Raw genomic sequence first — 15,982 nt, forward strand, 5'->3', positions numbered from 1 at the left:
TTGGCAAAAGACTGAAAAGTACTCTTTACTGCAGAGTCTGAACCAGGACCCCGCATCCCGAAAGCATCTTAAGGCGAACGTAACCGTCAAATCTGTTTCCCAAAAGCATTGTAACTTCAGACGCTTGGAGAGAGAATTATAGGTGAACGAGTGACTCGAGGTTCTGAAGCTGCGGGAGGAACTAAAAACATGTTTCACTCTAGTTTTTCTTTATTTTTAAATCTCCACTTTTATCATGAACATTGACGTTCTTTGTTAGAGTTATAATTTTTATAACCTCAAACCCTGTTTTTGATTTGAACACTTATGGTCTGCTTCTGCAGTAGCTGCTCAATATTGAGCTGCAACTAACGATTATTTTCATTATCAATTAATTTGTCCATTATTTTCTTGATTAATCGATTAAATGTTTGGTCCATAAAATGTCATCTTCAAATGTCTGATGCAGGTAGAGCTGCAACAATTAGTTGGTTAATTGATTAGTTGACCATTGCATTAAGCAAAAATGCCCAAAATTTGTTGCTCGCAGCTTTTCAAATGTGAGGATTTGAAGCTTTTGTGTCCAACATGACAGTAAACTGAATATCTTTGGATTTTGGACTAAACAAGACATCTGAAAACGTCACTGTGAGCTTGAACGGCCGTTTTATAGATGATTTAAGGTTGCAACTAAGGATTATTTTCATTATCGATTAATCTATTTTCTCATTCAGAAAATGGTAAAAGATGTGGACCAGTGTTTTTCCCAAAGTCCACGATGACGTCCTCAAATGTCTTGTTTTGTCCACAACCCAAAGATATACAGTTTACTGTCATGGAGACTAAAGAAACCAGAAAATATTCACATTTACGAAGCTGGACTTTTTGTTGTCTTTGTTAGTGGTGGAGTTCTCCATTCCTGGGCTGGATTAAAATTAAGAGTTTCAATGATAAATTGATTAGTTGATCAACAGAAAATTTATCAGAATCTATTTTGATAATAGATAAATCGTCTTCCTGTTTCAGCTTCTCAAATGTGATGATTTAATGCTTTGTCTTACAAGATATTTAACTGAATATTTGGGGGTTTAAACTAAAGCTACAACCATGAGTCATGAGTTTTCTGGTTTCTTTAGCCCCCTGACAGTAGGTTGTGGACAAAACAAGACATTTGAGGATGTCGTCTTTGGGAAACACTGACCATTTTCTGACATTTGATGGACCAAACTAGTAGAGAAAATAATCGATAATGAACAAAAGAAGAGTCTCTCTAGACATCTCCTGTGACTCTGGGAAATTGTAACAAACATTTTTCACTACTTTCTGACATTTTAGAGACAAAAACAATTGAGAAAAAGCACATTTTCTGCTTCTGTCTTGCGTAGGCAGTTTTCTGGTCTGTGTCAGACTTTTCATACCTAAACTACGTCCCTGCAACAGAAGGAGACCCTCTTTTAGGTACGAGCTCCTTGTTTCGTCTTGGGGTTACCCCGTTCTGCATCACATTCACTCTCCTCCATGTTTGTTTGTGTTGCCTTCATACAAATTTACCGCCTGCATCCGTGCCGTGCCAAAGACTGCAAAACGTCTTCCAAATGACAAAAATATTGCCGTAAAGAGTGTGATTTGCAACACAACAAACAAACAAAAGATAGAGCATAATATGAAACGAAAGACAATTTTCTATCGTCACACAGTATATATTGTCATATCGCACAGTCCTAATTCAAATATCAGGAAACAATGCAACATGTAATCAAATGTTACCATTTGTAAATGAATCCCGTAGATATCAGCCTCAGTGTTTACTGTTCTCTCTCCTGCATCTGTATAACAGCTGTATTAAGCTAACGCTCACACAACACTTCCTTCTGCTGCTGCTTCACATTAAGACTTCAACTGGTGAAGAAACACAAGGTGGCTTTTATTGTGAAGCAGCCAGAGGAAACACTGATTGCGATCAAAAGCACATCAACAAAAGTACGTTTGTTTGGCTCTTGTTGTATTCTGCTGTTGCCACAGTAACCACAGACTGAAATCTTCAGGATTATAACTTTAATCGATTGTTTACTTTCTTATATATAAACATTTCTTTGTGTTGTTTACAACATTTATACTTTGTTTGTGTATTTTTAATACATTCTGTATGGAGGGTTAAATGTGTGATCGTCACACTGCTCGTGCACTCACTGCTTTGGGAAACTCGAGTTTAAATTTAAGAGCGTTTGTAAAATTGTGGGATCGATCAGGAGACGGGGCCCCAGTCGGTCCGGAGCTGCTGGTCTGATTCTTTACAAAAATATGAAATACTCAAACTTGGTCCTGAAGTATTTGTGCTCTGTATCAGAGAAGTACTGCGACTCAGCTCGACACTCACGACAGTACAGACAAATTATCTACAAGCCCCCCCGACACACACGCGCGCACGCACACACACACACACACACACACACACACACAGACAGACATGCACACACACACAGACACTTGCATAAGAGCAAATCAGTCAGAGTCCCCATATATATACATACACACACATATATATATATATATACATACATATATATATACATATATATATATATATATGTATATATGCAAAAGAGCACAAAAGGTATGAAAATGTAAGAAAAAATTCATAAGGAAAAAAATTCATATATAGTATTTATAGAAAAGAGGAATAATACTTTGTTGTTCCAGGAGGTTAAAGGGTGTTGAGTCTGTTTTAGCTACTGTCACTGCCCACGCTGCTGCTGCTGCTGCTGCTGCTGCTGCTGCCGCCGTTGCTGCTGGTGCTCGCCGTGTCCGCTCGCTCTCGTTTGTGGATTTGCTCATGTGCTTTAAGGTGACCCGACTGGCTGAAAGTCTTCCCGCAATGGGGGCAGGCGTACGGCCGCTCCCCCGTGTGGATCTGCTGGTGAGCCTTCAGGTGGCCGAGGCGGCCGAAGCTCTTGCCGCACTGCGTGCAGCCAAACGGTCGCTCACCCGTATGGATCTTCTCGTGGGTTTTTAACACGCCGGAGTTGCTGAAAGTCTTGCCACACTGCGAGCAGGTGAACGGCTTCTCACCTGTGTGGATCTGCACGTGGTTGTGGTAGCTCGTCTCCTTGGTGAAGCTCTTGCCGCAGTGCTGGCAGCAGAACGGCCGCTCGCCCGTGTGGCTCAGCTGGTGAGCTTTCAGCTCCTTCGACTGGCCGAAGCTCTTCCCGCAGGTGACGCAGATGAACGGCCGCTCACCCGTGTGCAGCCGCTGGTGAGATCGCAGGTCATCGGCCTTGGTGAAGCCTTTGGGGCAGTGTGCACACACGTACGGCTTCTGGCCGGTGTGGATCAGCTGGTGCCGTTTGAGGTTGCCGGCCTGGCCGAAGCTCTTGCCGCACTGTGAGCAGGTGTAAGGCCGCTCGCCTGTGTGGATGCGTTGGTGTGTTTTGAGGTTTCCAAGCGTGCTGAAGTTCTTCCCACACTGTGTGCAAGAGAAAGGCTTCTCACCCTGCATGTTGCGAGGTTTCCTCGCCGTTGGGTTTTGTGTTTTGGTTGTGATGACCAGACTCCCGCCTCCCTGCCCGGCCGCCGTCACATCAGCAGACATCTTCCCCTCCGCGGCTGGCTGCAGCTCGTAGAGTGTCCCGCCTCCAAACTCAGGGTCCAGTTTGCCTATGCCGTCCATCAGCAGGGCGTCGGGCCGCAGCTTGTTGAGCTCGGTGCGGAGCTCGGCCATGTGGATGGACTCCAGGCCGTTGTGCTGCAGGTGGCCAGAGATGGCGTTGCATTCTGGGTACTCAGACTTCAGGGAGCCCAGCTCCGTGGTGTAGTAACACTGCAGGTCCACGTGGTGGTCTGACTTGATGTACTCCAGCGTGTCCGTCACCTGCAACAAGCAAACAGCTGCAGTCAGGGAGGAAGCTCCAACCAGGTTCTTTCATCAACTCAATCAGATAAATACACAAGAGACAAAGACCCAAATCAGTCGTCCAAAAACTATTAAACACACGTCAGTGAGTCACACCGCTACACTGGTTGACATGTTCCTTCATCGTTAAGAGTTTGGTCACGTTAGTTAGTTTAGAAAGCATGTGTGGAAACATGGTTCTATTTACAGCTTCAATAGCTTGTTGTGCTGGATCACAACCTCTGACTTTGTCCTGAAGTTCTTTTGAGACATTTACAATGTAGTACCCAAACTCTTCATCATGAAGGAACATGTCACCCAGTGCAGCTTTGTGCCTCACTGATGGTTTTTAATAGTTTTTAGACAACAACGGAGGAATCAGATATATCAGGCTTTGATACACACAACACTTGTTAGTAGATCAGTTCATTGTTGGTTTGGATCCAAACATGAGATTTGTTGACATGAAGAAAAATAGAGAAAATCACCAGAACTATTTAATAGGAACAGGATAGACTCCTCTGTCTTTGACAGTACTGAAAATCAAACCTTGATACTGTGGAATACCTTAACACCATAACACCACCTAAGCCTGGTAAGCTGGTGTCTGTTTAACAGGATTTGCAGCCGTCAGTTAATGATCTTAAGATCTGGAGACACACTGAGCTCAGACTGGATCTCTACAGGAGAACGCATCCAGACAGGTGGACGAGGAGAGTGACATCATCAAAGATTATCATTAAAAAGGGTGAGTCCAGCCAAATCACAAAAAAACAAATCATTTTTCCTCTGTTACATCTAGCCATGTGTGAGTTTGCAGATATTGGTATACACCGTTTTCATATTTTAGTAAAAAGTGGTTCCAATTAGAGCTGCAACTAACTGTTATTTTCACACTGACACCCTCCATCACCCCCCTGACAGACTCATCTCGTACGTTGTCTTAACTCACACTACTGCACACTGAACATAAGCATCGAAACCCGGTAGGTGTCCAGTGACAATTCCAATAAACTTTATTCAAAAGAGGACAACAGCGTTCAACGTCATCGGATTGGGCGAGTTTCCTACTTTTTATTGAACTGAGTGTGTGAGAGTTGTTTTGGGGCGGGTTGTGATATTATTGAGGTTGACAGTTGGTTCAGCTCGACACACGATGACTGATAACTGATGAGCATCAAAAACAAACATCAGTTCAGTTGATTAAAACTAGAGGCGTGCTGCAGAGATCGAGGATCCACTCTGAACCAACCCAACACACCTCCGCAGCTCTCTGACATTAATGAACATTCATTATTTTTATTCTGGGGCTGCAATGATTAGTCTATAATATGCTTAAAGCTTTTGGGGGGACAAAAAGGCATTCACAGTTTCTCAGAGCTTGCGGTGAGCAAAATTCCAAAATCTCAAGATTTTCAATTTACTGTCAGACAAAGAAACAGGACAGGTGAACAAGAACAGGTGTGAACAGGTGTGAACAGGTGTGAACAGGTGTGAGCGGTCTGGTTTTACCTGGGAGATATAGTCAAACACTGAGCTGGGCTCGTAGTGCGACTTGTAGTCCAGCTCTGTGACATCGGTATGGTGGAACGGGCCCAGGTGGTGGTTGCCGTGGTGACCGTGATGCTCAGACTTTATGTAGTCCAGGCCGCTGATCTCCATCTTGATCTGGTCCTGGCCCAGCTCAGCGGTGGACAGCGGCTGGATCTCCGACAGGTCGACGGTCCGGATGGGCTCCAGGTCCCCGTCCTCCGGTTCGCTCTTCACACACGGCAGCATCACCAGCGGCTCGGCGATCTCCGCCGCTAGCGAGCTGAGCGTCGGCGTGGGGCAGTCAGAGGATAGGAGAGCCAGTGCCGGGGCCGAGGCGGCGGGCCCTGGGCCGCAGTCCACCTGCAGGGAGGTGTCCAGCGGCGGGGGGGCAGGGGTGCACTCGGGGGGCAACCCGAGACTCAAACACTCAGTCTCTAAGTCTGTCATGGTGAGGGGCTGAGCTACTCCTCCTCACCTCACTCTGATTCAACACCTGAAGTATTGCTGAGGTTATCAACTCCACCTTCCTCCTCTTCCTCCTCCTCCTCCTCCTCCTCCTCCTGCTGTCCTTCCTCCCGCTCCCCCCTCCGCTGCCGAGGTTGAAAATCTACCTGTCCTGAGAGAGGAGGAGCCAGCTGGTAGGGGGCGTGTCCCTGAGTGTCTCCTCTGGGGATCCAATGACGACACGTTCTGCTGACGTCACCACCTACACCTGACTGGGACCAGCCTGCAGAGAGACGGGTGACATCACAAACAGACTGAGCAGCGACAAAAAAAATTAATCACTAACTATTTTGATAATCAATTAATCAATTCAGTCATTTTTCAGGCAAAAATGTAGTTTTTAAAAAACAATGAAAAGGCAGAAATATTCTCACGTTGCATGTTTGTTCAGCAGAGACAGCAGGAAAGTGAAAACATTAGTCCATAAATCAATCAAAAGAAGATAAATCAGCAACTACTGTGTATTGATAATCAAATAATCGTTTTAGTAATTTTTTGGAAAAATGCTAAATATTTGCTGGTTGCAGCAGAGACTGTGGAATAATATTAAACCATAGACGTTGTTCTATCGTTTCATATTATGCTCTCTTGTTATTTCAACAAAAGGAGCAATAAAAACAGCTGCAGCCTGCAGAATATTTCATGTAAGACGTTGCTTATTTCGTTTTTGACAGTCTGACGTCCTTTTCAGGCTCGGGGTGATTTTATAGGAGACGCAGCTGGGTGACGTCATGTTTTCCTGAAGGAGCCGAGACGTATGCGTGAAACAGAAAAGAAGACGGATTCATGATTCAGTATTTTTACTTTATGAATAAATATGAAAAGCTGCTGTTGGTGACGGTAGTTTTCCTGATGTGCTGTATTACAATCATGTCTATTAATAAAACTACATTAAATCAGCTGACCAATCAATAAACACACTGGATCAAAGGGGCGTTGCCGTCTTCGGTAAAGGATACACCTGCGCTTCCTCGCTCTGGACTCCTCCAGGTGCATTTGACGGATCCATAAGTTAGCTTAATGAGAAGCACCCACGGTTGTTGGCAGAGATGATGATGATGATGGTTGATATCATGAACACTCTGCACATATCTGTCCACAGCTGATGCACTAAGGTAACTCTGATAAGTGAGTCTATGTTCTTCACACGATCTCAGAGACACAACTCTTCAAATGAGTTTTTAACCCACCATGCAGAGTGGATCTCCGTCGTCCCGGGAAGGATGTAACGTTAAATTAATGTTGAGATGAAACACAACGTGCTTTACATAAAACGACAAAACAATTGCAACATGATTCATTCATTCAGTTATTTATTTGTCACAAAGTACAGTGGAGCACCTTACATGTGGTATTATTATTCATGAATTAATAATTACTTCACAGAAAGTGACATATTGTGATGTGTATTGTTATCGGCATACGGCACAGCCTTAACTTCAGCTTCTCAAAGCTGAGAATCTGAATTTTTCTGTAATACGTGACACTAAATGTAAATCTAAAGTATCTGTGGATTGTTGATCAGACGTCACCTTGAGTTCTAAGAAATTATAACCAGCAATTTTCACTATTTTCTGACATTTATAGACAAAATGATTAATTGAGGAACTATCAGTTCAGAGATGCAGGATCTGGGTTTGAAGACGTCTGAGATTCCTGTGTCCTGATTTTTGGGAATTCAAAACATAAATGTGAGATGATTTGGCTTTGAAACGGGATTGTGAACATGTCAGAAGATCTGATTAAATATCTTTAATTACATTTTGCATGGACGCAGCTTCTCAAACATAATTGTCTTTGTCATACGTGACAGTAGATTGAGTAACTAAGCTTATGGAAACGTGACACTACGCCTGCATGACAACAGATTTATAATAACTGTGTTATTACAAGGTAACGGACACACAGCTGTGTTACTTGGTTCACTGTGTGAATGTAAACATACTGAATAAAATGTCAGTGTAGTCTGTTGTTTGCTGTGAAAATACTTAACAGTAGAGATTCTGGTCAACACATCAGATTTAAAGATTACTAATATACATTCAGTATTAGCTCAAAGTAACACAGTCTAATCCAACTAGAGCTGCAATGACTCATTGATTAGGTGTCAACTATTAATCATCACCTATTTTGATGACCAATTAATCGTTTTGAGTCATTTTTTAAGACGAAAACGTCAAAATTCTCTGATTCCAGCTTCTTAAATGTGAATATTTTCTGGTTTCTTCAGTCCTCTATAACAGTAAACTAAATATCTTTGGGTTGTGGACAAAACAAGACATTTTTTCACCAGTGAAAATAATTGTTTGTTGCAGTTCTAAATCCAACAGCTCTCTTCACCAAGGTTATACTGTTGAGTTTTAGAAAAGTGTTGATTCAACTTTATGCTCATACTTTGTGCTGCTGAGAGGAGTTTACCTCAGTCAACACTTTTAAACCTCACAACATTTTTGGCACCGACTAAATGTGTTTATGTCATTGAATATCAAAAACTGTCAAAGGTGATGTCAGTTAACTGTTAATTGGTTCACTGCCAGGAATATTTTTGACTGATTACGCATGTCTATAGGTTAACGCTAACGGCTAAACAATTACACATTCATAACATCAGATCTTCTTTTTGAATGGATAAAGAAGCAGTGTAAGACCGACTTCTACACCGAGTGTTGCTTTATGGGTTGTTTGTAGCATTAATGTTGCTAGGATAGCGTATAGTGAGTGTATTAGAGTCAGTCAGCACTAAAAGTGTTTCGTTAGTGTTTAACCTGCAGGAGTTTCTGAAGGATCGTGTGATGTGTTTTCTGCTACAGAAAAATAAATGAATGATGAGTGAAAATGAGTCCAAAGCGTCTTCCGACAGCTCTACTGCAGAAACAGAATATGTCAAGCTGCCAAATACCACTGTGACAGATGATAAGGAGCTCAAAAAGACAACCAGGCATCTTATAAATGCTAACTGCTGCTTCCAAGAGCCTGGTAGGAAAGTGTATGAGTATGTACCTATACTACAATATAAGTTATATTCAAAAAGTTACGTAATTTTTCCAAAAACAGCTGTTGGGAAAGGGGGGTCGTGTTACATTCAATTATTATTTATGTTTGTGTGCCATCAAGAGCTACTGTGACTAAACGCATTGAAAAAGATGTTGAGGAGAAGTTGACGAGTTCAAAGTCAAGCTAACATTAGCTCTGACAAACGAAAGCTACATCACAACTTTTCTTAAAAATGAAGCGGTTAGTTACCAGTTAACGGCCGTCGGTCTGTAAAAAGCAAAATGAACCGAAACTGACGTCCCTAGTTCTGATTTAAAATCATCATTTCTCCAGTTCCAGCCTGTAATTTATGTTCTGAGTTCATGTTTGGATGTTTGTCTTCAGACGACATTTAACAACTTTTAACTCTTTTATCAGTGACGGATCAGTTCATTACTAAAGAGTTTACTAGATAAGACATTTCTTTTAATGGTTTTAATGGTGCCTGATTTAGTAAATCACTATACTAATATATATATATATATGTGTGTGTGTGTGTGTGTGTGTGTATAAAAGAGGAGCTAGAAAAGATGTGGGGAGTGAAGGCAACAGTGGTTTTAGTGGTAATGGGAGCACTGGGGGCTGTGACCCACATACTGGGAGAGTGGCTCCAGTAGATTCCAGGTACAACATCTGAGGTCTCTGTCCAGCAGAACGCAGTCCTAGGAACAGCTAAGATACAAACTCCCAGCAGGCCTCTGGTAGAGACACACCACCCCCCCCCCCCCCCCATGGGAGGGAGGGGGGTGAGAAGGGGATTTTTTATGAATGTGTTAGTAGTTACTAACAACTTAGGAAAGACTTCACGCATAAATGAAGCGTCAGATTAAGGAACAATGTACGTGATCAGGTCAGAAAAGCAGAATCTGAGTCCCAGTTCAAAACAGAAATATATGAGATGATTTGGCTTTAAAACAGGATTGTGGACACATCAGATAATCAGATTAAATATCTTTAATTAGGACATTTTGCATGACTACAGAGAGGTGAAATCTTTATATTTGTATGATTCATGTATTTGTAGTTTTTTCAAAACATGTTTGTCATTCTCAGTGCTCGTTAACTGCTTGTGTATTTAAGGAAAGATGTTGATCTTTGGTACAAAACCAAAATGACAAGCAAATTATCTGATAGGAAACAGCTGTAACGTTATGTAACGCAGAATTTAACCACAAATAAAAAGATCCTGTGAGCATCATGTACATTAACATCAGCTCAGTCAGTTCAATAATCTCCCTGAGGAGAAAAGAAGCTTTTTGTTAGTGATTTAGGTTAAAATTGAGGACAAATTACATATATTATTGTTCATTTAACATCTATATTTTTAGTAAAATGTCCACCCATACTTCTTCTGATTGGATGATTATAAAGTATGTTTAACAGGTTTGGTTTTAGAAGATTTTCTCTGTGTAGAATTTATCGGCATCTAGCAGAATGGACTTGGCAGAAATGGAACATAATATTCACAAGTATGTTTTAATTAGTGTATAATCACCTGATAATAAGAATCATTGTGATTTTGTCACTTAAAATGAGCCCTTTAAAGCTACGGAGGGAGCGGATCCTTTTCCACGGTGCCCGCCATGTTTCTACAGTAGCCCAGATCGGACAAACCATACACTGGCTCTTAGAGAGGGCTTTTCAGATTTTTCACAAGTTTTGTGGCCACCGTAGGTTCTCCTACACACTTGGAGGTATTCAGTTGGCTGCAACCTCACCGCTAGCTGCCACTAAATCCTACACACTGGTCCTTTAAATGTGGTGTCACTACTTAAACTGTATTTTGGTTTCTTATAAGTCCATGTCAGTTTTAAATGAGCATTGCAAAAACAACAAGTACTACTAGGGATGCACGATATTGGATTTTTTGCCGATATCCGATATTTCCAACTCATTGTGGCTGATTGCCGATACCGATATATGCTCATATTTTTTTCTAGCTGGCTGAGGAGGCCATTATGCGTGCAAGCATAGATGTAAGATCAAGAAAGACAATATATGAAGGAAGAACTGAGGAAGACTGGAGTTCAGCATTAAAACTTTAATGAACCTGCCAAGTGGGAGCAGCAGTAGAGTTTTCACTGAGTTTATTAGACAGACAGGATTAATGTGTAGGATTTAATCTCTGGTCCACACTCTGGAGCAAAAGGTGGCGCTAATGCAGCTAATACGCTGGTTGCCAACCGCTGTTATAAACCAAAAGGAAGATCTTTTTTTCCCAAACAGAGTGGTACATCCAGTCAGCTGAAGTGTTTCCTATCTGCACAGCTGAACGTAGCAGTTCCTCGACGGACTGTTTCTCCCTGACGGTCCCGGTGTTTCCTCCACAGGCTGCACTTCACTCAGCTGCTTCTTCCCACTTTAACCTGAATAACGAACCGGGGCTCAGTGCTCCGGTTGGATCCACGTGGAGCGCCGAGGCTAACGTTAGCTGAGAGGCTAGCGGAGCATCAGCTGCAGCATGACCGAAGGGAAGCTAGCTACCAGCTAGCCTCCCAGCTAATTTTAGCCCCGGCTTTCCGTTTGGAACCAACTGGATCCAAGCTGGTCTGATGGGCAGCGGAGTGAAGTGCAGCCTGCAGAGGAAGCACCAGGACTGTCAGGGTCAAACAGTCCGTCAAGGGAAGCAGTCAGGCGGCGGAGGGGAAGGCGACATATCGGCCTCTCATAATCGGCAGAATTTGCGATATGCAGCAAATATGATGCCGATATTTTATTTTGGAGCTTTTATCGTCCTGATACCGATGACGTGCTGATAACATCCTGCATCCCTAACTACTCCCTGACCGATTCATTGGTTTGGTTGATTAATCTGTTCCAGCAGGACATTTGATAAATTATGGGAACTGGTGGGACTTGGCTCTGATGGTGGCCGATGGCTGGGCAGCCTCCAGTCACTCGGGGACGTACATCACAGTTTTGCACGGAGACTGTATACACAAAGTCGAGGTAATCGGGGTTTTCCTGCCATTATACGGCTCAGACGCAGCACCTGAGAGTTTCTTCAAAGTGCCTAAGTTGAATGAACGTTTTCATCTGCTTTGTCCACAGTCTCTCATCCACCGTCGGTATGTTGTACACAACCGCATCACACTGGTTAAACTAATAGTGAAGTGTTACCAACACGCTAAAATGAAAGTTGTCTGCATGTAGTCTAACTGTTTATCTTTGCCACTAATCTTAAAATTTGGCAAATTCTTGTAAACTTGCTGCTGGCTGAGACAAAGCAGCTCCTCCTCTCTGCCAGCAGTGAATCACAGCAGCAGGAGGAGGAGGAGGAGGAGGAGGAGGAAGGACTGATACTGACTGATGTCTTCATTCTTTCTAAACTTCACTATTTTGATGTCAGAAATATTATTTATTTTACTGACATGTTAGATTTGTTTCCCGTGAGATATTGTTGAGTTTAACAGTATTTAAAACATAAATCAATTCTAATCCTGTTCACTATTTATTCTTTTTTAAAAAAATATTATAACTAAAAAAAACAACAATTCTTTAGTAATGAAAAAGAAGTAGTGAGAGTATTGATAAAGAAGCGGGCTAACGAGTACGGATGACATGAAGATATAATCCTAACATGGTTAGTGGCTTCGCCTTGACTTTGGGAGGATGAGCAGGTTTTAGGTATTTATTATTTTGACTTAGATGTTCAGTTTGACAGTTATTCAGTTTCTAATAAAGTCAAAGATGCTTCATTTCCATTTTCTCATGGGGGGGGAGGGGGAGCCAGTTAAATGGCTTTTGGCTTTTTCCTGCTCTTAACTATGGTTGTTATATCAGCCTTTAAAAACCACTATCAGTTGACCTCTAGTAGTCGGGGTCACGTTTCACATGTCTATGAGTTGTTAACAGCTCCACCAAATAGTACATTTACTCAAGTACTGCGTTAAAGTACAGTTTAGAGGTACTTGTACTTTACTTGAGTATTTCCATGTGATGCTACTTTCTACATTTCAGAGGGAAATATTGTACTTTCTACTCCACTACATTTATTTGACAGCTTTAGTTACTTTTCAGATGAAGATTTGACACAATGGATAATATAACAAGCTTTTAAAATACAACACATTGTTAAAGATGAAACCAGTGGTTTCCAACCTTTTTGGCTTTTGACGTCTTACAAAAAGCAGTGTGTAGTCGGGGTCACATTTCACATGTCTATGAGTTGTTAACAGCTCCACCAAATAGTGATTTTTCCCTCTAAACTTCTCACATGCTTTCATTTCAATAAATGTTCAAATGATCCAATATTTCAGCAAAAATCAAAGATTAGAGAAAAAGTCGGAAAACTGAAAACAGATTTGTGTATCAGAACTTTGTTTTTTCTTCTTTCCTCTCCCATTAATCATCTCACCACCCCTCAGATTTATCTGCTGACCCTTTGGAGGGGCCCGACCCCTAGGTTGGGAACCACTGGACTAAACTAGCTAACTGTATATAAAGTAGTGTAAACTAGCTCCACCTCCAGCAGCTACAACAGTAACATGCTGCTCTAACACTGATGCTTCACTATTAATAATCTAATGATGTCATATATAATAATATATCAGTCAGAGGGACCAAACCACTACTTTTACTGCAATACTTGAACTACATCAAGCTCATAATACTTATGTACTTTTACTGCAATACTTTAACTACATCAAGCTCATAATACTTATGTACTTTTACTGCAATACTTTAACTACATCAAGCTCATAATACTTATGTACTTTTACTGCAATACTTTAACTACATCAAGCTCATAATACTTTTACTGTAGTAGGATTTTACATGCAGGAGTTTTACTTGTAATGAAGTACTTTTACATTGTTGTGTCGATACTTTTACTCTAGTAAAGGACCTGAGTACTTCTTTCTGACTAGTACTACTCCTGCTCTGGTTGGGAGCTGCAGCGGCCTCCCCGCACACACAAGCAGAAAAGTTCGGAGGCAGGCCGGCTGGTATCAGCTCTGGCAGCCGTTAACGTCAAAGTACGACAAGTCTGCACTTTTACAAAAACCCAACAGCGGCTGGAGTTGATCCGGATCTGCCAGCTCCAGCCTCCTCTCTGCCCGCTCGGCTCAGACTGCAGCTCTGTGAGTGAAAAGTCTCTCCAGCTGTGGTTACCTGTCTCCTCAAACACTCAGGTAGCCTTTTCAACTCGCCACGCAACCTCTGCACAAACTGCCTGCAAGAATCTGGCGCTGATTTCCCTTCAGAGGATGCCTCGGTGTCAATACATGCTCCGGTTTGTGCGCAGGAACTTTAAGTTTCGGAGATTCTCGCGGCCGAAGTGAAAACTCTACATGACAGAGGAGAGAAATGCATTTAAAGCCGCTTTTCGGGCATACAAAGACAGGGCAAGGTGCCATGTCTAGCTAGCTAGCAGAGCTAGCCAGTGGCCATCTTGTTTATCACACTAACAGCCCGCTAAGCTAACTAGCGGGGCTAGCCGATGTTAGCATGGGGGAGAAAGTGAGAGTGGAGCGGGGAGGAGAGGACGGCAGCGGTCGGCTCGCCTCCCCCGCTGTCTGCTGCACTTTTTCTGCATTTAGCAGGCTGACTGCGCGCAGCGGGGAGCGGCTGACAGCTGCGAAACAAAAGACCTAAACTGTGTCAAATTATGAAATCTGTGCGGCCGACGGCGACACGGTGTCTGTCAGAGAGGCAGTGCACAGAAAGCAGGAAACTGAGCGGAGAACAGCGGCACACACAGCCGAGCAGGCGGGTAACAGCGGCGGGAGAGCGGTACGTTACCTGCGGGTGGTCCGGTTCATGGCTCCGCTGCCCGTCACTTGTAGCTAACTCCGCCGGACCCGCCACGTCCTCCTCGGCAGAACAACCCGCCGCCTCTCCGCCTCTCCTCCCCTCTACCGCTGCCTGATCCGCTCCCTGCTTCCTCCCCTCCTCCTTACCGTCCTTCCCTCCCTCCCTCCTTCCTCCCTTCTCTCTCGATCCTCTCCCCTCTCCGTATTCCCTCCTTCCTTCCCTCCCTCCTGCCCGCTGGCCGCTCGTGCACGGTAACTACGGCAACGGTAGTAGGTGGTACAGCTTTCAGTGTCGCGCGCGGTACCGATTCAAGCGGGCACGCGCTCGCCACATTGTTACAGCATCATCATCATCATCATCATCATCATCACCTCGTTCTTGTTTTGTGTTTTGGCTCCACGCGCCCGCTGTAGTATGATGAATGGATGAATGAATGAATGAACGAGCGAGCAGCACGCGCCCTGCTGCGCCGGGTCAACGCGGTCAAGTGGCAATTCACTGACGTCACGCCGTCAATAAAAAAACAATGATATTAAAGAGGTACTGCAGATTTAAACGTGTTTTGAGCTGTAAACTAAATGATATGACTGTACTGCGATGAAACACATCAATGCTGCTGTTAATATTGATACTGACACCAAACTGATGGAAAAATCAGTATTTCATGGATTGAAAATGGCTCAACCTGCCATCTGCTGTTTAAAATCAGCCCTGAAAGCTGTGATATGTACCTTTTCTGCATTAAAACGTCTAAAATTGACTACCTATGTTATATTTTCCAAATGTTTCCAACAATGTTCAAACCCAGAGAAATCTGTCATTTTAATCAAGGTAATGGTCCATTTCATTTGGTCACCTGTCAATGGCGTCATATCCCCTTTGTGAATGCGTTAGTTGTCCGTCAGAAACTGTCATAAATTGACATTTTATCCAATTTTAAGCACATTTTTATGATAAACTTTTTAGATATTGGTCGTTTTTAGCTATATCTTTCAACCAGATGAAGGATTTTAGTCATCGGACGTCCGGATCTTAAGTCATCAGAGAAACAAGCTGAGCAAACGTTAGCATCAGAACAGGTAACAGCCCCTCCCGGCTGTCCGGATGAACACTGATTTTTAACGTGAAACTGCTTTATTCAGTGTTTTTACCGGTTTCTCTGCAGATAATTCAGCTCCTAGTAAAAACATCCTCAATGATGAACACTGAAGGAATCCTTACTGGGATCGTTATGATTGAGAGACCCTTAGCGTCAGAAATGACATATTTGTGTGTTGAAAAGGCCGATGC

The 15,982-nt window shown here is 42.9% G+C and overlaps 1 protein-coding gene across 1 annotated transcript; it reads right to left on the reverse strand.

The window, feature by feature from the left end:
- Positions 1-1,394: 1,394 nt before the first annotated feature.
- On the reverse strand, positions 1,395-14,842 carry si:dkeyp-113d7.1 (uncharacterized protein LOC407709 homolog). The gene is made up of 3 exons (XM_044330670.1): positions 14,681-14,842; positions 5,381-6,128; positions 1,395-3,847 (listed from the first exon to the last, which is right to left on the reverse strand). Exons 2-3 carry the CDS (start codon positions 5,846-5,848, stop codon positions 2,705-2,707), a joined length of 1,611 nt encoding a protein of 536 aa, XP_044186605.1. The 5' UTR covers positions 5,849-6,128; positions 14,681-14,842; the 3' UTR covers positions 1,395-2,704.
- Positions 14,843-15,982: the final 1,140 nt, after the last annotated feature.

Source organism: Thunnus albacares, chromosome 17 (genome assembly GCF_914725855.1).
Source record: "Thunnus albacares chromosome 17, fThuAlb1.1, whole genome shotgun sequence".
Taxonomy (NCBI): domain Eukaryota; kingdom Metazoa; phylum Chordata; class Actinopteri; order Scombriformes; family Scombridae; genus Thunnus; species Thunnus albacares.